Raw genomic sequence first — 25,826 nt, 5'->3', positions numbered from 1 at the left:
GAAGGGATTCATGGAGGTGAATATCATTCAGTCTGAAAGTCCTAGAAGTCAAAAGAAATAATGAATACATTTAATATATTCCAGGATTCTATAGTACCTTTGAAGTTCACAGTATATGGGCAGTATTGAGGTGTGACATAGAAATGAAAAAGCCATGGTTGGTATGGCATAAGCACTCTGAAAAAAAAATTTTTAAGATTAAATTACTAAATTGTACTTTGTTGAAACTAGTATTTCATTTGAAAATAAACTCAGTTAAAAAAAAATAAATTTAGCTAAATTTATTTCATTTTTCATGAATCATCTGTTTATAAAATACGTTGTTGTTGTTAGTATTAAATGAGACACACAGTTACGGTCACCAGCAAGTATTTTACTTGATAGGTGGACTGTCTGTACTAGCTGAAATATTTCTTGGCTGCTTCTATCCATGTTGCTTTTACTACAATCACTACTGTTTCTATATTATTTTGGTAAGATAAAAATAATTTAGGTGAGATAAATAACATTTAGGTAAAATCAAATATAATAACATTTTAGAAATGATCTCATTATAATTCTCAGTCTTTCCTAATGTAAGTATTAGGAAATCTTAAATATATCTTACTACCCTAAGCAGCATTAATACTTACTGCTTTTGAACCAGCTTTCACCAAGTCAACCTAAGTACCCACTTATTCTAAGAGAATACTGAATGTATTAATACATTTTAGCATTTTTGCAGAAGGAAATGGCAACCCACTCCAGTGTTCTTGCCTGGAGAATCCCAGGGACGGGGAGCCTGGTGGTCTGCTGTCTATGGGGTCGCACAGAGTCGGACACGACTAAAGTGACTTAGCGGCAGCATCTTTAGGGTCTCTTTCAATGGGACTGAACATGATTTAGTCTAGACCAACAAATTCTTGGTGATCCACTGGAATGATCACAAGTTGTTGCTGTTTTTAAATTTAGAATAATTAAGAACCAGAGAAAGTTACAAAACAAACAAAAGTTACCATCTAAGTGAAAATACTGTTCTTTACAAGTGGATGGTAATGATTTGCTTTCTCTTTTCTACTCCAAAAAATTTCTCCTTAACTGATAATGTAAGGCTCTTTAGCACAAGAAGTTCCAAATGACTGAAGACCTATCTTCAGACACAAGACCTCCCCCTAAAATATCTGAAGAGAGCTGAGAGGAAGAAAAGCTGGAATATTTCCCAAGGCTAAATTAGGGGAATGAGTGTTCAATTCACAAACTTTCTTTCATATATTTCTCAGTTTCCTGACTTATTAATTATCCTACCTAAATCTTTAAGGCACATGGAAGCCATTACTATGCAAAAGATGTGGTAATCTTGTGGGGCCAGACAGACATTTCTCATTTTAAAACTGGGGAGTAAGGGAGTCCCCTGATGGTCTAGTGGTTAGGATTCTGGGCTTTTACTGCCATGGCCTGGGTTCAATCCATGGTCAGGGAACTGAGATCCCGCAAGCCATGAAGCACAGCCCCCCAAAAAAACAAAAACAAAAAACCTGGGGAATAAAAAGGAGAATTTTGCATGGAGGAGTTATCACACTAAAATGCTATACTAATAGAGTTGTACATGAGTGGAAGGTATTCTAGCATCTGGGACCTCCACTTTAGAGAATCAAAAACTGTACATGAAGAAGCCTACAGCAACAAGGAAGACATGGAGCTCTTCTAGAACGGTTAAAGTAGAAATCATCCTGATCAGTTTCCTGTCTCCTCTGCTGATGCCCAGGGGCTCTTGCAGGCATTTCCAGTATCTTAGGGCTCTCAGAGAAGGCAGGGGGACTTGGTCTTTCAGCTTCTGCTATAGGCATTACAAATTTTAACTTTGGAATGTCAGCCAGAAGACATATTGTCAGTGCTCAATTGCTGGTCCAATCATGAGGCTGTTTAGCCACAGACCAAGGTTCTACTCACAGGGGAGGAGTTTTTGATATAATTGGCTATTTAGCTTTACAAGTCCAGAGGGCAACAGGAAGTCTGTATCCACAGAGGACCTTATTGGCCAGACCAGACATTCGGTAAATCTGTTCTTTTAGGCAGTGGCCCATTTAAAACAGGCTCCATTTAAAGGCATGCCAAAAAAAAAAAAAAAAAAAAAGGTGGCTGTTTCATAATGGGCCACCCTGTGTTAAATAATATTATTCTTCTGGTAAGCAACCCTATACTTAGCACTTTCATGAAAATTAATTAGGTACAGGTACAAAGACCTAAGAGACTCTGTTACACAAATCTCTTAAAACTTGAAATGTGAAAAATCAACCGAAAGTATCTGTTAATAACTTACACACCTCTTTGGAGAAATGAAAGAGCTTTGGTTTACAATCATCTGTAGCATTTGAAATCTGTTTAAGAGGATTGAGGGGAAAGAGAGAAACCAACAGTTATTAAAAGTTAGAACACTTTGGGGGGAAAAAAAGAGAGAAAGAGAGATGAATTTATTATTATTGGGCTTTCAAATAAAAATATTTCAAAACAAAGTTCCAAAATGCAATATAACCATACTTTTTAAATTAACTTGGAAAAAACCATTATCAGTCAAAAAATTTTAGCTTAAAATAAAACAAAAAGCAAGAAACAAACTATTACCTGGAAATACTGTTCTACATAATTTAATGTCAGAGGACAAGGGATGGACCATTTTTTAATTATTACCTGTAAAAATAAGTAGAATCAGATTATTTCTTACAAATCTCATGATAAGAAATTGATTTCAAATAGGTCAGCATTTTTTAAAACTAATCTTAATACTGTAACAAATAATATGCAAACAGAAGATATTTTATTTATGGGATTTTCCCTGGTTAGAATGGGGTCATCATTTGATATGTGCCCTATAGTGGGGGAGGGTGGGGGTGCTGTGTATCTATTTAGTGGAGATCACCCCCACTGAACATTGAGAATACTCTCATGTCAGCTTTCAAAACTCCAACAGTATCAAGGCATTAAAAGAAAATGCAACTCAGAATGGGAACATGATGTTCCCCTATACGGCTATTTGTGGACCTGGCATCAGTAGCAGATAGAGAAATATTAATAGCAGTTTTAGAAATGACCACAGGCAGACGCAAAGGGGGAGGGATGGCTGATGCATGAGCAGTTTTTCCTCGTTGTTATCAGACTTATATTATTTTTTGTTGCATGTGGATGAATCTGGCAAAGAATAAGAGCACAAAGCTAAGGAACTAGAGATGATAAAGTGAATTTTTTAAAAAATTGAAAGAAATCCAGGAGAATGCTACTTCCCAGAAACAATCAGTGAAAATGGTTAGGATTTCACTCTTAACTGTGGGCATCCTGTTCCTAGACCTACAGTTGAGTTGTGCCAGCATCATCATTGTCGTGGTTGTTTCAGGGCACATCATTATTCCGTAAATTCTTGCTCTGGGCTGAAACCCAGCAAACAAAAGAGCAAGGGAGAATAAAGGAAGCATCTGTCCTTTGTAGCAGACAAGTAAGTAAACACTACTCCTATTTGCTATCTATCTAGTTTTGGATTTTAACTAATTCAATCAAATTTTTATATAGTGATAAACTGAAAAAAATATACTTTCAGTATTTAGTTAATGAGTGAACTGAAAAGTTACTCTTATTTAAAACTCACCAAGGGGGGAAAAAAAAGAACTACAATGATAATTGAGCAAGTTGCTTTGACATTTCTAGGTAAGTTTTTAATATGAAATAAAACTAAATAGACAATTTATTAGGAGGAAAAAAATTAAAAGCAATAATTTCACCATGTTTTTCTGATATGTTTCCCCCAAACGGGCAAGGATGGAGTAGGGTAAAAGGTTGTTGCTGGTCTCTCTCTTCAGCCCTGCTCCAAACCCAGCATCTCACATTTCCTCCTCACTACTAGTGGAGGCATAGCAACAACCATTTACTGATCATGTACCAGATACATTGATAAAGGTCGGTATGTAAGCCACTTTATTTTATCAGCTGTTGTCACCAGACTTGCAAATCCTAATACATCAAAACAATGCTCCAAAATGCAATATAATTATTATTTTTTGTTAATAAAAAAATACTGCTTCTCAGCCTTCTGGCTAAGATCAAGTGTAGAAAATATCATTAGCAACCTGAATTTATATTAACATACAGTTCAGTTACTAGAGCTTATTTCTCTGCAGAGACCCACCTCAAGCCCAAGCCTGGGGGGAGACAGAAGTGATGTCCTAGAAAGCAGAAGTACAGGACAGGCATGGCAGATACCCCATAACAAAGGGTAACAGGAGGTCCTTGCTCAGGCTGAAGGCAGAGTACAGTAAGAAGATCCACCCAGGGGTTAGACAGAAAGACAAAGAGAAAAAAGGTTAAGCATCAGAAACACTTGCTCACTTGCATAGAAGGCCTTTCCTTCTCTCTGCTCCAAGACCTTCCCATCTTTCAAGGCTGAGCTCAAATTTTATTTCCCTCCACTTCCTTCTTTACTCTAGCTGTTGGTGATCATTCTCTCTTCTCAACTCTTCTAATTCCTATTCTGAAGCAGATATATCAACATTTAACTATGTATTAACTATGTTATTCTCTATTTTTCTCTAATAAATTTACCTGATTTTCCCAACTTGATGGACAGATCCTTACGAGTAGTATCCTAGTTAAACTACCACAATTCTGATGACTAATATACTGCACGGAAGAAGAAAAGCCAAATCTAACCAAAATCCATTCAGATGGCTATTTTCATTATTGATTTATTAAAATGTTAGTTCTAATATTAGTATTAGAATACTAATCTGTTATTATTCTGTCTTAAGACAGCACTTTTAGAAACAATGTAAATTTGTGTTAAAAAATGAAGCAAAAAAGATACCATCATGCTGAGCCACTGTTACAACAAACTTTATTTTTAAATTTTTAGATATTTCAGCTGGAGCAAAAATTTATGTCAAAAAATTTTAAGCAAAATAAATATCTGGGCTTCCCTGGTGGCTCAGACAGTAAAGAATTTGCCTGCAATGCAGGAGACCTGGGTTTGATCCTTGGGTTGGGAAGATGAATGGCTACCCATTCTAGTATTCTTGCCTGCAGAATTTCATGGACAGGAGTCTGGCAGGCTATAGTCCGCAGGGTAGTAAAGCGTTGGACACCACTGAGTGACTAAAGCTTTCACTTTTTTTTTCAAGGATGTGGGACAATAGATGAGAGTGTAGGTTTTGATTTGCATTGTTGGAGAGCATAATTTAAGCAAATAATAATTTTATGGGCCAATTTTTAAAATTTTAATAATAAATGCTACACAGATTTACAAACACATATTGATACTTTCTTGGGCTCCAAAATCACTGCAGATGGTGACTGCAGCCATGAAATTAAAAGATGTTTGCTTCTTGGAAGAAAAGCTATGATGAACCTAGGCAACATATTGAAAAGCAGAGACATTACTTTGCTAACAAAAGTCCGTCGAGTCAAAGCTATGGTTTTTCCAGTAGTCACATATGGATGTGAGAGTTGGAATATAAAAGAAAGCTGAGTGCCGAAGAATTGATGCTTTTAAACTGTAGTGTTGGAGAAAACTCTTGAGAGTCCCTTGCAATGCAAGGAGATCCAACCAGTCCATCCTTAAGGAAATCAGCCCTAAATGTTCATTGGAAGGACTGATGCTGAAGCTGAAACTCCAATACTTTGGCCCCCTGATGCAAAGAATGGACTCATTGGAAAAGACCCTGATGCTGGGAAAGATTGAAGGCAGGAAGAGAAGGGGACAATAGAAGATGAGATAGCTGGATGGCATCACTGACTCAGTGGACATGAATTTGAGTAAACTCCAGGAGTTGGTGAGGGACAGAGAAGCCTGACATGTTGCAGTCCACAGGGTTGCAAAGAGTCAGACACAACTGAGAGACTTAAGTCACTGACTACAGCTGAGTAAGCAATAAAGTATTTTTAAATTAATGTATGTACATTGTTTTCTTAGACATAATGCTGCTGCTGCTGCTGCTGCTGCTAAGTCGCTTCAGTCATGTCCAACTGTGCGACCCCAGAGACGACAGCCCACCAGGCTCCCCCGTCCCTGGGATTCTCCAGGCAAGAACTACTGTACATTTAATAGACTACAGTACAGTGTAAACATAACTTCTGTACATACTCGGAAAAGATGTGTGTGACTCGGTTTATTGCAATGGTCCAGAACTGAACCTACAATATCTCTGAGGTATGCCTACATGCCAATTAAAAGAGAATTAAGAAAGAAGGATATAGCGTGTCTTCACTGCCTCATAATAGACCAAATTTAAATTGTGCTAAAAGGTAAAAATCTGAGCAGATGGTTTGTAAAGTAGGATAATAAATGCAGAATAAGGGTATTATTTCCATATGACAGCTACAGGAGAAATGTGCATTGAGTTAAAGAGTGTCTGCCATGACAGAAATGAATACTGTGAAAACTACAATAGATGTGTTGTATCAATATCTTTTACCTGCTTCAAACTGTTGGCTATAAAAACCAAATTACTCCTACCTATGCAACACTTGTGTGGAGTGCAACACTTCAATTATCTGTGAAGAAAATATTCAATGTTATGTATACTGATTCTCTTTAATATCTGTATGTTCATTTGCAAATACAGGCCACTCTTAACCACGTAGATGCTTTTCAACAATCAAATTATGACGGAAATAGCCTTTGCTCCCCTCTTAATGTGATACCTAAGAAGTGTGCTTATGGATGTTAAGTAAACACTGCAGTAATCATTTCACAACATATGTAAGTTAAGTCATCGTGCTGCACACCTTAAACTTACACAGCACTGTATGTCAATTATATCTCAATAAGACAGAAAGAAAAAGATCTTTTAAATAAGTGTATGTTCAATTCACTTACAAGATACAAGTCAGACAATTTGTGGAGGGAGGGCAATGATTCTAATGTTGGTAAGTTCAACAAATGCTAAATGGAAACACTGTCAAGTATTTTTAGTTTTAAGAGCACTCATTAAATAAATATTCCTGTACACTGAAACCAGGGTCACTTTCACTTCATTTAAATAATCTAAAGCTATTTTATCCTTGTATCCCAGAAGATAGTTTAGCCTAAGTTATATGCATCCTAGATTGTTTTGACAGCTTGGAAATCTGTTTCTATCATATGGTTTAACTAATGATGTGTTGTCTTGCTCTTTTGGATGGCATGTTTCTTTCATTCATTTCTCAATAACACAGAAGAGTTTAAATAAGCTTATGATTTTAAGAGTTTAATCAAGCCATTTAGGCATGTATTTTGGAAAGTTTAAAATGTTTAATCCTACTTAAGGTTGGACAGATACTGACTGTGGAATAAGCTATTAAGCAAAAAGAAAAAGGATCTTTCCCCCCAGAGTTTCACACAAAGACACTGTCTTTGGAATATTGAAATCTATTTTAGAAGAATTAAAAGGAAATCAGAAATTGAAATTCTCTTTTATCTTCATATGAAATTATTTTATAAATAAGTTTACCATCTGAGAGAGATTTTTCCTATAATTAAAATGAGCTAATTTAAAAAAATATTCCACATGTGAAAAACAGTATTTCTGTGCAGTCAGCTTCATGAGAGCTTAACCAATGCTTAATAAATCAGATGGGTACTCCAATTCTTACTAGATCTCTTCAGTGGGTAAACCCCTGAAGCTCTGGTTTCATTAATGGAACTAAGTTTTAAAATTAAGATGATTAGGATTCAAATTGATTTTACAGCTTAGAACCAGCCTGATTCTTATGCTTGAGAACCCCCAAAACATAAACATACATACACAATCTTGTACAGAAATAAATGAATACTTAGACTTACTCAAAGAATTATATTCCAAGGTTTTAACAGAACTGGTGTGCTCTTCTCTCTAGTTAACCACAAGAGAAGCTGAACCTGGAATGCTACTCTTGCTAAGCTTCTTCAATATAGATACTATGAAGGAAACAGTTTTGCAGAATAAAAGTGCTTTTAATAACACATTGAAATAAAATGGGATACCTTTTCAATAAAAAACAGTGTAAAGAGGAAAAAAGGACATTAACACAATGATTTCCATTTTAGTGAGGAGATAAGTATTATAGTATATTTTAAACTTACCACAAGAGCAAAGAACACCATAAAGAAAAATGATAAACTACTTGTGTAGCCAAGAAAGCCTGTAAAATAACAGTAAAATAAAAAGCAATTTATAAGGAAAGTGATCCTAACATACAGCTAAAGCTATACATCTTGGGCATGTTTTCTATTACAGTGCTTGGTATCTGGGGCTTAGGGCTGAGAATAACAACATTCCAACTATCTGTCACAGATCATTTATGTAGTTCTGTACAGCAGAATTGGAACTGGCTTACCACTAATGGCACACTGTAAGAAAAGGCTGCTCTTTAATGTTCTGCTGTAAAGATTTTATTTTAGTGGGGCAGACAAAATACTACTGCAAACCAAGTAATAGGTTAACTAGGCAGGGCTGAAGGCTGAACAACCTAAAATAAATCCAAGTTCAAAATTATTCACAATCACCTTCTGATAAAACTGTGGAACTGTGAAATTTAAAAGCCCCTTAACATTATTTCTTGTTTCTCTTTTCTTATAAACAAATAACATCCTCTTCTCTAAAGACTTACCTATTTTAGGAAGAAGTGCAAGAGGGAACACAATGCCAACACAAATGATTATTAGTAGTGTGTCTCCATCAAGATACCAAGACCTATTAGGGGAAAAAGTTCTACTTTAGGTACAGAGCAACTAAAACCACCTTGACATATTTTATAATAAATAATATATTGAATATATCATAAATATATTTAATATGATAACAAGTTTGAGGGAATATAAAGATTCATTAGAAATGGAAAGGACCTATATTTATAGCCATTATACCTGCATGGTAGAATGATGGATAATTTTTCTTCTTATACAGTGGTTTTACATATTTTTAAATTTTTCAGGAAAGGGCATGAATTACTAGGAGAAAACATATTATACTTTTCATATAAAGGTAATAGAATACTGAATGAAAAAAGGCAGGTAAATGTGTGATGGAGTATTTGATTATTTAAAAAAAAATGGATGCACAGTTTTTAAAAAGTCAGAAAGATATACTTAAAATACCAAAAGCAGATATTTCTATGTAGCAGCACTGATAAATCTTTATTTTGTGTACTGGTGGCATATACAAGGTTTTAAAGTTTCAATATAAAAATACATGTGTTGAAGTTTTTAAAAATCAGACTTAATTCTCTAAGAATTTAATAGTAAAGACTTCTCTTTGGGATATAATAATTAAGCAATTCATAAAAGAAGTGCAACTAGTAAATATACATGAAGAAAAATCCAATCTCTGATGTTAATTAAAGAAATAACTAATAAGGTTATTGAGATTGAGTAAAAATATTTAAAAAATAATATTCAAGGATGTGAATAATTGGTCCTTCACACAACATTAGTGATCTTGTCAATTAGCACTATCTTCTGGAAAAATACTGATAATGTGTGGTAATCTACTCTGAGAGAATAATCTAAGATATAAAGAATTTTATGTGAATGAAGCTGTGAGTATAACATTATCATAATATTAAAAAGTTGAGGAAAATCTTAGATAACCAACAATAGAAAATGTTTGTCAAAAACAGCATACTCAATGGAATGTTCAACAGCTTTTTTTTTTAAAAAAAGACAGTTTACTAAAAACAGAAAATATTAATGATAAAAATATAAAATAATGATTATTAACTATGTTTTAAAAATGTTTTGGGGGAAAAATTCAAAGGAAATAAAATGATAGCAGGGATTAGATAAGAGATGGTATTATATATAAATTTTATTTGCTTTGTCTTCTAAATTTTCTGTAAAGTGGCTATCATTTTTACTCTGAAATATATGCATGTGCACATCAAAATGGTAACAAAGTAAAATTCATGCTAATATGAGAGCTGGGAGCATCAAAGATAACAGGTATTACTCTTTCAAGTCGTTTGTTAGATGTTCTCTGAATTTCCAGTTGACTATAATGTATCCTTTCACTACCAGATAGCCAAAGTCTCCCACTGCCATGTTAAATTAAGAAAATGGACAAATTCCTAGAAACATACAGTGTACCAAGACTGAATCATGAAGAACTAAAAAATATAAATAGACCAATAATGAGTAAGGTCACTGCACCAGTAATAAAAAACCTACCAACAAAGAAAGGCCCAGGACCAGATGGTTTCACTGGTGAGTCCCACCAAACATTTAAAGAAAAACTAATGCCAGTGCTCCTCAAACTCTTCCCAAAAATTGGACAGGAGAGAACAGTTCCAAACTCATTTTCTAAGGTGAGCATGCCCTACTATCAAAGCCACATAAGAACATTACAAAAAACAAAACTTACAGACCAGTGTCCCTGGTGAATATATTATAAAAATTCTCAACAAAATATTAGTAAACCAAATCCAACAGCACATTAAAAGCATCATATATTATGATCAAGTGGGACTTATCCATAGGATGCAAGGATGGATCAACATATGGAAAATCAGTCAACATGATATAGCACATTAACAGAATATAAGATAAAAAACACATGGTCAAATACGTTAAAACATATAATTAAAATGCTAAAAAATATGTTTTATAAAAATGTTAAAAACATATGATTTAAAAATAGATGCCAAAGAAGCATGTGACAAAACACAATATTCATTTATGATTAAAAAAAAAACTTCAACAAATTTAGTACAGAGGGAGGAAACCTCAACATAAGGGCCATGTATAACAAGCTCATAGCTAATATCATACTCAACAGTGAAAAGCTTAATATTTTTCGTCTAAGGTCAGGAATGAGACCAGGATGCCTACCCTCACCACTCTTATTCAACATAGTACTGGAAGTCCTAGCTAAAACAATCAGGCAAGATAAAGAAATAAATGGCATCCAAATTGGATAAGAAATAAATCTGTCATTATTTGCAGATATGATCTAATATATAGGAAATTCTAAAGACTTCAACCAATAAAACTGTTAGAGCTAATCAAAAAATATTATAAAGCTGAATGATACATAAACAACACACAGAAATCAGTTGTATTTTTATAAACTAACAAGTATCTGAAAAAGAAATAAAACAATCAGTTCAGTCATGTTGAGTTTTCCAATTTGCTGGCATAGTGAGTGCAGCATTTTCACAGCATCATCTTTCAGGATTTGAAATAGCTCCACTGGAATTCCATCACCTCCACTAGCTTTGTTCGTAGTGATGCTTTCTAAGGCCCACTTGACTTCACATTCCAGGATGTCTGGCTCTAGATTAGTGATCACACCATTGTGATTATTCGAGTCGTGATCTTTTTTGTACAGTTCTTCTGTGTATTCTTGCCACCTCTTCTTAATATCTTCTGCTTCTGTTAGGTGCATACCATTTCTGTCGTTTTATTATGCCCATCTTTGCATGAAAAGTTCCCTTGGTATGTCTAATTTTCTTGAAGAGATCTCTGGTCTTTCCCATTCTATTATTTTCCTCTATCTTTGCATTGATCACTGAGGAAGGCTTTTTTAATCTCTCCTTGCTATTCTTTGGAACTCTGCATTCAAATGGGTATATCTTCCCTTTTTTCCTTTGCCTTTAGCTTCTCTTCTTTCTTCAGCTATTTGTAGGGCCTCTTCAGACAGCCATTTTGCTTTTTTGCATTTCTTTTTTTGGGGATGGTCTTGATCACTGCCTCCTGTACAATCACAAACCTCCATCCATAGTTCTTCAGACATTCTGTCTATCACTTCCACTATATAATTGTAAGGGATTTGATTTAGGTCATATCTGAATGGTCTAGTGGTTTTCCCTACTTTCTTCAATTTCAGTCTGAATTTTGCAATAAGGAGTTCATGATCTGAGCCACAGTCAGCTCCTGGTCTGTATCCCACTCACAATAGCATAAAAGCAATAAAATACTTATACATATTCAACCAAAGAAGTGAAAGACAGTCAAACTTAAATGAAAGAAATTGAAGACACAAACAACTAGAAAGATATCCTATCTGTGTTCATGGATCAAAATATCAAAATGTCTAAACTATCCAAAGCTATCTATAGTCAATGCAATCCCTATCAAGTCCCAGTGACAGTTTTTTTTCTCAAAATAGAACAAAAATTCTAAAATTTGTATGGAACTACAAAAGGCTCCAAATAGCCAAAGCAATCCTGAGAAAGAAAACAAAGTTAACTTCAAAGTATACTGCAAAGCTTTTGTAATCAAAAAAGTATAGTACTGGCATAAAAAAAGACACATAGTTCAAAAGAACAGACTATAGAGCCTAGGCATACTCTCCCACCCCACATACTGTCAAATAATATTCGAGAAAGGACTCAAGAATATTCAGTGGGAGTCTTTTCAAAAAATTATACTGAGGAAATTAGATAGCCATATATAGAAAAACGAAAACTAACTTATACCACTCACAAAAATTAACTTGAAATAAAGACTTAAATGTAAAATCTGAAACTTATAATTTATAGAAAAAAACATAAAGAAAATGCTCCTTGACATTGGTCTTGGCAACAATTTTTTTTTTAATATGACACCAAAAGCACAAGCAAGAAAGGCAAAAGTAAATGGAACTGAAATGAAAATATAAAAATGAAAAGTCCTATACAATAAAACAAACAATTACCAGAATGAAAAGGCAGTCTACAGAATGAGAGAAAATATTACCAAATCATATATCTGATAAAGGGTTAATATTCAAAATATATAGAGAACTCCTACAATTGAACAGCAAAAAATCAAACAAATATAATTTTAAGATGGGCAAAGTAAATAAATAGATAGGTTTTCCCAAAGAAGATATATGAATGGTTAACAGGTACATGAAAAGATGACCAACATCACTAATCTACAAATCAAAATCACAAGGAAATATCACCTCATACCTGTTAGTATGGATATCATCAAAAAGACAAGAGACAACAAGTATTGGCAGGGATGTGGAGAAAAAGAAACATTTGTGCACTTTTGGTGGGAATGTGAATTGGTTCAGCCACTATGGAAAATAGTAAGTTAGTTCCTCAAAAAATTAAAAGCAGAACTACCACATGATTGATCCAACAATCCCATATCCAGGCATATACTTAAAGAAAATAAAAACAGGATATCAAAAAGATATCTGCACTCCCATGTTTATCAGCTATTATTCACAGCAGCCAAGTTACGGAAACAAGCTAAGTGTCTGTCAGTGGATGAAGGGATAAAGAAAATGTGGTATAAAACACACACACACATATACACAAACACACACTGGAATATTATTCAACCATGAGAAAGATATGTTGTCATTTGTGACAACACTGATGGACACTGAGGACATTATGCTAAGAGAGGTGTCAGACAGAAAAAGACAAATACTGTATATCATGTATATGTGGAATTTAAGAAACAGTAGGATGGTGGTTAGCAGGGGCTGGTAGGTAAGGGAATGGAGGAGATGTTGGTCAAATGGTACAAATCTGCAGTTAGAGGATGAATAAGTTCTGAGAATCTAATGTAAAACAATGTGATTCTAGTTAACAGAATTATTTTATATACTTAGAAGTTGAAGAGACAGAATCTTCAATATTCTCACCACAAAAAAGAAATGATAATTATGTGAGGTAATGGAGGTATCAGCTAAACACTACAGTGGTAATCATACCACAATATATGTGTATCAAATTTATACACTGGATACCTTAAACTTACACAATATATAGTTGACAATTGTATATGTTAACTCCAGGGACTCAGCAGTAAAGAATCTGCCTGCAATGTAGGAGACATGGGTTCAATCCCTGGGTCAGGAAGATCCCCCGAGGAGGGCACGGCCACCCACTCCAGTATTCTTGTCAGGAGAATCCCCATGGACAGAGGGGCCTGGCAGGCTGTGGTCCATGGGGTCGCAAAGAGTTGGACACGACTGAAGCAACTAAGCACCAACACAAGCATCAATACCTCAATTTTTTTTAAAAAAAGAAAGAAAACGTTTTCCTTTAAATCGGCTTCAACCCATGGGTTCTAAGACAAACTTTATGATTCACTGTCTCTTTTACACCTTAGTTTATGAAGAAGTCCTTTTTAATGTATCTTGAAAAGGTACTCTTGGGTGCTGACAACTTCTTCTTTAACAGAACAAGAGAAGGAGCAGCAGCTGGAGAAACACCATGATCATAGCTTGCCCTTCTCCAGCCTAACTCATGTCTTTAGGAAATGCACGTGCCAGACACTAAATCCTGCACACAAGTATTTCTAGCTAATGGGCCTGAAGCTGTGCTCTCTACATCTGCACATGCCCCTCAAGTCCTGGTATGCAGGAGGTTCTAAGAGAGCATGGAGACTACAAATACTACATGACACTTCCTGGCATATTCATCTTCTACTCACTCTTGAATATGCATGAAAATGAGAACTTCAAAATATCCCTCACCGAGGAACACCTGGCAACTAAATTTCTAAAGCTGGCAAAAAGCCCAGGGCTCCATGCCTGAAATCTCTTTCCTTCTGTGACCCAAAACAGACTCAGACAGTTGCAGCTCCAGGAGAAAAAAAGGCCCAGAGGCACACCAAAGAAGATTCCATCTGTTCTGCTGTCCCTCCTGTCATGAAGCAAGAATTGGGCAAAGGGAGTACATTAATCCTATGGAGCACATTGATCTTTTCTCCTGTGTTAAGAATCTTAGGAACACTTTGAAACACTGCAGTCTATAACATTTACTATTATGTATTATACTTTATAACTTTACATTATTTCAGATCATAATTCACTCATGTCCATGGAAGTCACACAATTGCCCAAAGCTTTAGGTCTGAAGATAAGTTCACCTTCTCCCAGTGGTAACTTGGAATCTCAGAGTTATGGAATGTTAGAGCTAGAAGCGACCTCAGAGATCATCTGGTTCAACAACTTCATTGTATATGTCTACAAAATCAGCAAAAGGACAATGACGATCTTAGTAACAGAAGCAATGGAAATACTCTCTATTCTTGAATAGTCACTCTGAATTTATGGCCTCATTTTTCTTAAGACTGTGATTTCTTTACACTCTCTTCACAAGATTACACTTTTAATTTCTGATATTAAAAAGAACTTAAAAAATTTTCTCTATCCCTAGTTTGGCTACTGATTAATATTAGTCATTTCTTATCTTTATTAAGTTATGTTAACACAGCCAATTATAAATACAATGCTTTTCTTTACCATTTGTCAACAATCAAGGCAATATAGTAATGCACAGTAAAATTAGCTCAAATTTCATGTGCATGTCACAGTCGACTGAGTTGTATTTGACAATGGATATTTTCCAAGGAGCAGAAATGACTAAACTTTACAAAATAAAACTCCAGCTTGAGAAATGCAAGCCAGTATAAAGAAATCGCAGAAGCACAATTGAAAAATCAAGATTTTAGAAGAATATGCTAACCTTGAAATTCTTCCTAAGTAGGGGAAGAAAAGAGCTATCTAACAGAACCCCTGTTTCCTACTGTGATCTAAATATACATTCTCCTCAAGCCAAAAGAATTAGAGTAAAAAGTTTTACACTTCCTAGAAAACTCGTGTGATCTGTGAATTTAATCCTATATGATAAAATTGTTCCAAGTATGAAATATATGGTATAGATCCCTAGCTGTATTGCAAATGCTTTGGCATGTAGATTTTCCCCCATATTTTAATGAAAACCAGATTTATTTATAAGTCGCTTTAATTTCATTCTCGAACGGAATGGAACAAGAGTATCATATGTTCTGAATTAGGATCTTACTCACATCCCATATCAATTATGTAACTCAAATGCAAGACAACTTAATTGTGTCAATCATATTCTGCTGACAAGATCATTAAATGTTAACATAGAGCTTCCAAGTTGTAACAGCCATAGATTTTTTTAAAATGTTACTCTATGAAAAATATAGATGCCTCATAAAAATTTGGTATAAGTATTATAGCTTCTGACTTCTAATAATAATTTTTGAAATTAGAATATTATAAAAGTAGTTCCTTTTTGATAACATCTTTATAAAGGTTTATTTTTCACAAAGGTACATCAAATCTTACATATAACACAGAACATAAGCACAACTGAAAATTCTTAACTACAATTTATTGTAACTCAAAATCTAAAAGTATATCAATATTATACTGATCTCACAGAAGAAATACTGCTCTGTAACTCTACCTAGAAATAAACTGTGCTAGGTAGTCAAATCAATTACCATAACATTTATTTCTTAATTATTTCATAATATTAAACTTTTTTCATAGTATTAAACTTTAAAGACATGATTTATCTGCATTCTAACCAATTAATAAGTCACTTACTAATGCTTTTCAAAACTTTGAAATCCAAAACAAGTGAATATATATTACATTTAAAACAAGATGAGTAATTTTAAAACATTGTAACAGATGTTGCAAACTGTTCACAGTATTTTGAAGTATATACAGTTTTAAAAATTTCATTTCTGATGTAAAAATAACTGATCAATTTTCTACTAATATGAATAAGATGGGAGTTACTTTTTATTTCTTTAAACAAATTAGAGAAAATAAGAAAATGACAACTGATTTAAAATGACGCTATGGTAAAAGTATCACTTTTAAAGAAAGAAGACCTAAGTTTTAATAGAATTTCTGTCACATACTACCTTATTTCTAAAACTTTATATGTATTTTTGTCCCTCTTCTTTCCGCCAAGACATATGACATAAAAAAAGTAGATAGAAGTAACCAAACTCAGGATCAAGAAAAAGGAGAACACATGTGACAACTATTAAGATTAACACAGTTAATGCCATACATTCAAATTTGACCTTGACCTTTCTGGCAGTTAGAGCAAATAGGGAAAAACCACCTTTATACAGTTATTATTATTGCAATTTCTTTTTAAAAACTGAGTTGTAACTGACATACAAGATTATGCAGTTGCTTGATTTCCCACATTTACATTATGCTATCAGCTTACAAAACCATGTATATGTATAATATCTTATTTGGTCATCCCAACAACTTTGTTAAGAAGGCAATACCGGTACCACCATTACGCCAGATAAAGAAACCTCAGGCTCAAAATTAAGTTATACGGCCAAAGAAGTTAAATTAATTTCCTGAGATTACTGAATATGAAATGAATAGAACACATGTTTCCTTACTCTTAGCCTAACATTCTTCATTTTACCTCTTATTGCTTTGAGTTTCTTAGCCCTAAATTATAATGGAAATATATGGCATAGAATTTTTTAAGTAATAGAAGTTATCCTCATTATTTTTTACACCAAATGTAAAAGCAAATTTTACATAGGTGTGTCATTTAGCAATTGTTTATCAAAATAAGAGCATAAAACTTAAAACTAGATAAAGCTACAAATAAAACAAGGTAGCTCTAAGTATCAGATGTGACAATGAATATGGAAACTTTCTAAACTGTAAAGTACTATACAAAAGCACATCTTCCAATGATGAAAAATCAGTAAGGACTTCTCCTTACCTTTTTATCAATCACATTGTCTTGATAGTTCCTATTCAGATCTAAACTATATCATATTTTTCTTATAAATATGTATTTGTAGTTGTCTAAGTAGAATTCTTTCATCGAAGCCAACTTGTAAAAGCTAAAACTCAATTTTGAAAACTTGCCCTGCAATCCAGAAGAAGTTGGAACAAAATATTGGAGCAAAACAACCAAATATTTAAATCAAAAAGTCTGATGGGTTTTGGCATTATGATTTAGAAATTACATGAATTAATTTGATGACAATTGAAAGGATTCATTTAGCTCTTTCAAGTTTGTTTTTCTCAAAATTTCATGTTATATATAGTAAGAGGAAAACTATAATTAATTTGGAGTTTTTTCCTCATAAAAAAAGATGAGATAATAGTCTTTAGAACCCAGTGTTTTTATAAAAAAAAAAAAGGAGAAGAGCAGTATAACATGGTTTAGTATTATATATAATACTGTTAAAAACAGGAAATGAAACAATTTTTTTTCCAATAATGCTTTATAACAGGATTTTACACAAGTACACTGTAACTTTATCACTCTGATTTCTCTTTATCACTGTGGTTTGCTGAAAAGTGACAGCAGGATTATCTGCTCCCCTCCTTTAAGACCTTTACCGTCAGTGCTTTCAGCCTCCCGGCTCCTCCAACCAATCTTTCATATCCAGAAATTTCTCCTCTACTCTTCTCTAAGAGCTGGCTCATACTTGTCCTGCTCTTTCGTGGCCCCATGGAAAGCAGGGATTGCCACTGGCCTGTCAGAGGGTTCACAGACCATTGTTCTGCACATAATCGTTACTATGAACGGTCTGCAAGGGTTCCTTCTCCAGGACCACTGTCTCTGCATAACTTTGTAAGTGTCTTGAGGGCAGGAACTACATTTACCTTATTTCACAAAAGGGCTTAATAGCTATTTATTGAATTAATAAATAAATGAATACAATGTGAAATACTTTTTCTTACCCACTGTAGTCTCCAGATAAAAATTCTGAAATAGTAGCAGGAAGTTCTGTTTTAATGATTAAAAGATAAGATGACATAGCTGCAGACAGAATAAAAAGAGTTCCTATTAGAATCCTATAACTTTTAACCATTTACAGAACAATCTTATTTAGAAACACAGATACCAATTTGGGCTATGACAGCATGTGGAAGATTAATTCATACTGCACTGTCCTCAAAGAAAGATACATACCTGAATGGAGATAAATAAAGATAAATAATTAATATTCTTTGCAGAGAAGAATAATTGGTAAGCTCATTAGGTATCTTTTGTTTACATTTCAAGTTCAAGGCAAAAGATTTAGGTAAGAGAAAGGTTCTTGATTACAACCCACTCAGAAACAAAATTTTGCTTGTGTGTGTGCATGCGTACGTGCATGCTCAGTCGTGTCTGACTCTTTGTGACCCCATGGGCTGTAGCCCACCAAGCTTCTCTGTCCATGGAAACTTTCCAGGCAAGACTACTGGAATGGGTTGTTATTTCCTAGTCCAGGGGATCTTCCCGTGAAGCTAGACAAAAACTCTTAATGCTATCTCCCAGTACAAGGCATTAGAGATTAGTTTAGCAACAATTGATATAGAAATAAGAGATAAATAAGTATAGCTAATAAATCTGATTATTTGTTCTTGCTTATTAGAGAGAGACCTCCGGCCAGTAGTCTCACTTCTTCTCTTTCTCTGCTACTGTCCTTCCACACACACTTTGGACTCACGCTATTATAAAACAATAGCAAAGTGCAAAATGAGTTACATTTTAAATTGCTCTCCAAAACAGATTAGAAAAGATTCAATTGAAATTATTAAGCACATTAAAGGGACAAAACTTACAATTATTATTCTGTTTTATTAACAGGGCTCTTTTATATTATGTAAATAAAACCCAAAGTTAGCATTATTTCTCACATTCTATCAGACAGGATTCAAGAAATAACCTGCTTTTACAGCATGTTAATAATGATCCTATTTCTGGTGTAGCTATTAAAAAAAAAAAAAACCTCACATCTTATAAACCTTCCATCCCACACTGGGAAATGTTTTCATATGGTTACAGAATAGAGAACTCATTTATATGTAAATAATTGAGCTTAAACTTAAATGCTTAAGTAACGTACAGAAACCCAGATGATCTGGAGTCAGTTTAACAGAGTAATAATCTCTGTTTCCCCTAGAGATTAAGTATATATTTAAAAAGAGCCAACAAGAATATGTCCATGAAGAATAGAGAGCACTCTGTGTGCATGTTAACTTTATTACTTATTTATATTTCAGGAAACATTTCACTTTCTCCTTGGACCTACAAAACCAAGAACGTAAATGAATGCCAAGTCTGAATGGCAAAAGTCTGAGGAAAAACTGATTGAAAAGCTCAAAGAGTTAAAAAAAAAGAATGTATATTTTTTCAATCAACAAATATAAAAGTAGCTGAGCTTCACAATTATTACAGTGCTGCATGACTGCTCAACCCTGGGGGAAAAAAGGTTATATACTAGTTTGTGTATAAGTTTATATGAAGATAGGCAATACTTACACATATAAACACATACACTCTCATTTTTTTTAAATAAAATAACATGTACCTATGGCAAAGTAAAATTTAGAGCAGTTAATGGTCACTTCTCTTCAGTGAAAATACACATATTCACACTTTGCAGTTTATGACCATTTCTTTTCCCAGCGGAAGTACAACTGTTGAAACAAAGCCTTTTAGTTAGCAGAAGTACAGCATGTTTCTTCAAATACTTTGTTAGTTATGGGACATCACAATTAATTGTATGTGGAAAGATATTCTAAGTCATTCACATTCTCATAGGGAAAAATGCTACCAGTTTGGTACAGAACAGAAGGAAGGTTTAGATTAACCTTCTCCACTCAAGAATTTGGGGGTCTTTGTTTGTAATACTTTATCTATTCCAAAGAATCATACACATATGGTGTGATGATGAAAATCATGAACTGAATTTTCTGAAACTGGCCTAGGGCTACTTAAATATATCTTGCAAGGAAAAAAAAGACAAAAGTACCTTTAAAACAAGGAATGCAGACTTCCTACACAATGTAATTTATTTCTGTCCATCAGTCTTTCTTGCTTGGATTAATCCAATACCACATGCTTTACTAAGGTTTCAGACATTCATCTCTTTCAGTAATTTTCTATTATTTCTTTTAGATCTTTAGTTGTAAAAAGCTTCAATGAATATGAGATCCTATTTCTTCCTAATATACAATCTGTCATTCTTCCCAGAATTTCTATTAGCCCCTGGCTAATCATTTGATCACGTTTATCCTCTGTTGGAGCCTTAACTCTTTCGTTTTCAAATGGGAGTCCTGTTTCATTAGATTTCAGTCTGGAGAATCATGTATATTTCAAGAAATATGAACTCATCAAACATGTTTCTCTCTCAAAGAGTCTCAGCATACAAGATATAAATATAACAAAACATGTAAAATATTGCTCCTTTCTTAGAGAATGCTGGTGTTTTAAGAGCTACAAAACCACAGAGCTCATGTGAGGGGAAACTCCACTGATGAAACAAAGAAAGATACCACTCTTTTTACTGTGTAGATTATTTTTTCCTAGCCACAAGTAAACTTGCATGCAAGGACTGGCACCTTAACATATTATAAATATACATTAAGTTAAGAATACATCTTAGTTAGATTTACATAAAAAGAATAATCAGCTCAATAAAATAAAGTGGAAAAGCTTCAAAAATATAAAATCAATAGGAATGCTTATGTATCCATTGTTTTTTTCCAATGGCTTCCCTGATAGCTCAGTTGGTAAAGAATCCGCCTGCAATGCTCCAAAAGTTGCCTGCCACACCTTTCATCTCAATGTGTTCTATTAATAGCATAAGGAAGTGTTTAAGGACTTATCTGACAGACAGGTCATAAGCAAGAATTTGTAAATGATTTTTGCTGACATCGATACACAGCATGGACTCCTAATACAACACACACCATGTTGTCCTCTAAATAATAGCTGGAGCAGGGTCATCCACAAAAGCCATGGCTATAGTTAAGTGGTTCTCCATACCGCCACAGCCAGAATTAGGGCTAGAAGACATACCTTAGTGACAGGTATTCAGCCATTATAAATCATTTAGTTTCACCACATTAACTGAATAGATATTCTTTTCTCCCTCATTTTAAACCTAACTAATAGAGCTCGTTTAATAGAAACTGCCCTAGGAAGGAAATAAAAATCTGTCAACTTAATCAAAACACAGGAGTTGAAAGTATTTTATACAAACCATGAGGAGAAGCAACTGTACATTAAGAAAAGACTAAAATAGGGTAAAATTTGATTAGGCAATAGCAAGTGGTAAGGTATTAATATTGGTTGATCTAGTCATAAACAGAAACACATGAGTTGGGAGCATGGAGGCTGAGGGGAGAGATGTCAAAAACACAAAAGGGGAAAGTGCTCTTCTGGAAGAGGAGAATTACAAGAAGAGCAACATTGGGGCAGGGGCCTAGGATGCCTATTCCAAGTGATTTACAGGTTACTTTCTCCTTTACATTTATTTCTTCACCACAAACCTGTGAGGCAGATAGTCTTTATTTCACAGATGAGGAAATGGGGACTCAGCGAGTTAACCTGCCCAGGATAGTGATGGTGGAAACAGCCTGTCTGGCTTGAGAAATCTACTCTATTAACTGTTACACTATGAGAAAGTGCAGAGAAGCAAAGTGAAGAAGAAACCCACCACAGCAAAGAAAAATAAGAAAGGTCTACCAAAAGGAGCACTCCCCAGAATTATTCTTTTTTCATCACCATTTAAACAGTAAATTGTTTCTGAATGCTGAGTTTCACAGTTGCATTCAAAGAAAACAAAGAATTTCTGTAACATAAAACCTAAGTGAGAAGTGCTAAAAACACTTAAAATGTTTGTTTCACTCTGACCTGTATTTTCATTTCAGTTTTATAGCTGGTTTGGTAAAGTGATTAGTCAACATGCCTCAGACAAGCCAAAGAATCTCATGATAGGACTCTGCTGGATTTACCATGATGATTCTATTTTATCTACAGCTATTATTGTAGTTCAGAAGAGAAAGTGTCCTATTCTCACATATCTGAGATATTAACACTACCCTGAAATTGAAAAAAATATATAACAAAAATCAATCCCTCTTCCGACAAACCCTATTCTCTCATAGGCTACTCTTCCCAGAACTCCTCAAAAAAAGCAAAAGAGAAGACAAATTGGAGTTTGGAGATTTCAACTGGAGTTTGGACCTAAGAAACCATTAGTTTACAAAAATAATTATCCTTTTTGTTAAACATTTAAAATACATGTATGAAGGTTTAGATTGCACAGCTCTATTTTTAAGACAGAATTAGGTTTTTCAGCACTTGGAAAAAGTTCAGCAACTTCTTCAGGGATTAGTCAGCCAGTTCTACACAGATGAACTGGGGGAGGAAATAACAAGTTTGCCTTTCCTTCTAAAAGAGATTCAATTTTACTTCAAACATGTTTTCGGTCATGGATAGCAACTGGTTTATTCTATTCAATGTGTCTTATTAACCTGGCGTTCCTACTATATGTCCAAATGCCACTGAAAGGCTATTCCCGCTCAACACAGGGCACAACAGAATCTCTCCTTTTAAAAAAAGATTTAAAAACAAAATTGAAAACAAGGTCATTTCCCTACTTCGTGTACAAATGGAAATCAAAAATATATGGAGGAACTTTTCCCTTCCATAACCCTAGGAAAATATACATATTTGTTTTATCATCTATCAAGATCTTAAACTTGAATAAAAACTGACCAGAATATTTACTGTCCTGAAAACCCTATAATTAAACTTCAATAAAACTTTTTATTAAGAAATACATTATTTTCAAAAACATTTTTAAAGTGACACGTAACCAGTAAATTTTGTCAAAGGAAAGACTTTTGAGAAAGATTCCCCCTCCAAATTTCCTCTATTTCTCCTACTCTAAGACAGAGCTTTCCAGAATTTCCAGACAATACTATTCAGGCCTCAAAAAAGACTACGGATGAGCTGACCAGCAGATGGCATTGTAACAGCATGCCCAACCCCTATTTCCCAGGTGATAGTACAAACTAGTACTTCTAAGGCTTCCATGTCTTACCAAGACAAAATAGCAACAACTTTTTTTTCAGGAATAAAGTAAAGCCAAAATGTTTCTAATTTAATATTACAACACAATTTTGAAAAAATACTAAGAATTTGGCATTTTTATAATTCTCAACTAAGAATGATCTTATTTATACCTTTCTGTTTATGAGACTTAGAAACTGTGCCACTTGACCACATAAAAGGGCTCTGAGTTGCTCTTAAAGTTGAGATTCCCAAACTGAGGTGTGAATCAAGGCTGCCAGAGTAGATCTGTGGTTCTCTGTCAGTCTGGAAAATCTGGGTCATTATGGCAATTTCAGGAGGTTTCAGTAAATCTAATATTTAGGGTTCTCTTTTCACAATATGCAGCAGTGATTCAATCTTTATTCTCTCTTAAAGAACTGAGGAAAGAATATGCCATCAACAGTGGACCTTCATATTTCAGAAGAGCAAAATAAGAATTTAACATACTCCTAGGAGCCACTCTCCCTGCGTTTTGAGTTGGGCAAGAGACGAGATCAGAAACACCAATTACCTTCACTTTTACCACGTACTCATCAGAGTTAATAGGACTTTCTCTTAGCTTAAGTAAAGATGATTTGAGTCTCCTGCTTGATTTCTAGGATATTTTAGTTAACTGAGTGTTCTATCGCAAACCTAACGCAAATGCAAGCACATATGGAACTAACTACTTACCTTGGTTTTTAGGAAAGGACTCTCATAATCCAGCAAAATTAGAGGAACTATATGGAAGCCTGTACTTATTTGCTATTACAGTTCTTAGTCCTTTTGCTTATAGTCCACTAAATTCAAGCCCTCAGCCAGAGTTCTCTTCCCTGTAACAGCATTAAATATTAAAACTTCCAGATGCTTCTTTTCTGACTTTGTGTCTAAGCAACGATCTCGGCAAATGTCCCTCTGGTGCCTGAGGCACTAGACAGCTGGAGGCTCTCTCTGGCTCTGGTCTGTTTTTTGGGACCCCAATTCATCAGTGTTGGGAATCTATCAGGAACTGCTTCTAAGAAGTATTTTACCATGTGGCTCTCCATTTTCTAAAGGTAACAGTTTCCATAATCCTAAGAATAAGAGTACTAAATTTAATGAGTCATATTTTTTTTCTATCATAAAGTTCAGAGATTTTTCAAAGACAGTAGACTTTTCCAATCTATTTGTTACACCTCACTAGTTCTCTGTGACTAATACTTGGTGTGTGATTGATATTGGGGAAAAAAAGATTTTCTGTGAAGTTCTGACAGTAGATTCTTCCCTAAAGAAACCATATGCTTACTTATGCATTCTGTGTGGTCTTCTCTTCTCAGTTGATCTTCCTTTTAAAGGAGTTCCAAGCCAGGTTGCTGGCTTTTCCTTCTCTTCCCCCTGCTCTTATTCCTTACTTTCTTCCTATAATAAATAAGACTTCAGTTCAGTTCAGTAGCCCAGTCGTGTCCGACTCTGCGACCCCATGAATTCCAGCACACCAGGCCTCCCTGTCCATCATCAACTCCCGGAGTTCACTCAAACTATGTCCATTGAGTTAGTGATGCCATCCAGCCATCTCATCCTCTTGTTGTCTTTCTCCTCCTGCCCCTAATCCCTCCCAGCATCAGAGTCTTTTCCAATGAGTCAACTCTTTGCATGAGGTGGCCAAAGTACTGGAGTTTCAGCTTTAGCATCATTCCTTTCAAAGAACACTCAGGACTGATCTCCTTTACAATGGACTGGTTGGATCTCCTTGCAGTCCAAGGGACTCTCAAGAGTCTTCTCCAACACCGCAGTTCAAAAGCATCAATTCTTAGGCACTCAGCCTTCTTCACAGTCCAACTCTCACATCCATACACGACCACTGGAAAAACCATAGCCTTGACTAGGCAGACCTTTGTTGGCAAAGTAATGTCTCTGCTTTTGAATATGCTATCTAGGTTGGCCATAACTTTCCTTCCAAGGAGTAAGCATCTTTTAATTTCATGGCTGCAATCACCATCTACAGTGATTTTGGAACCTAAAAAAAAATAAATTCCACCACTGTTTCCACTGTTTCCCCATCTATTTGCCATGAAGTGATGGGACCAGATGCTATGATCTTAGTTTTCTGAATGTTGAACTTTAAGTCAACTTTTTCACTCTCCTCTTTCACTTTCATCAAGAGGCTTTTTAGTTCCTCTTCACTTTCTGCTATATGCCATGATCTTAGTTTTCTGAATATTGAGCTTTAAGCCAACTTTTTCACTCTCCTCTTTCACTTTCATCAAGAGGCTTTTTAGTTCCTCTTCACT

General features: G+C 34.6%; 1 protein-coding gene across 1 annotated transcript in view; it reads right to left on the bottom strand.

Annotated features, from left to right (window-relative positions):
- SLC38A6 (solute carrier family 38 member 6) overlaps positions 1 to 25,826 on the bottom strand; it is a 65,119-nt gene that overhangs the window by 10,242 nt on the left and 29,051 nt on the right. The window contains exons 6-11 of the mRNA XM_069596757.1: positions 18,426 to 18,504; positions 8,590 to 8,672; positions 8,063 to 8,121; positions 2,602 to 2,667; positions 2,304 to 2,357; positions 98 to 177 (exon numbers count right to left, since the gene is read on the bottom strand). Coding sequence (XP_069452858.1) covers positions 98 to 177; positions 2,304 to 2,357; positions 2,602 to 2,667; positions 8,063 to 8,121; positions 8,590 to 8,672; positions 18,426 to 18,504 — 421 coding nt within the window. The remainder of the gene's footprint in view (positions 1 to 97; positions 178 to 2,303; positions 2,358 to 2,601; positions 2,668 to 8,062; positions 8,122 to 8,589; positions 8,673 to 18,425; positions 18,505 to 25,826) is intronic.

This window comes from Ovis canadensis, chromosome 7 (assembly GCF_042477335.2).
Source record: "Ovis canadensis isolate MfBH-ARS-UI-01 breed Bighorn chromosome 7, ARS-UI_OviCan_v2, whole genome shotgun sequence".
NCBI lineage: Eukaryota > Metazoa > Chordata > Mammalia > Artiodactyla > Bovidae > Ovis > Ovis canadensis.
Note: the sequence above shows the minus strand (reverse complement) of the source record. Positions and strands in the feature narration are given on the sequence as shown.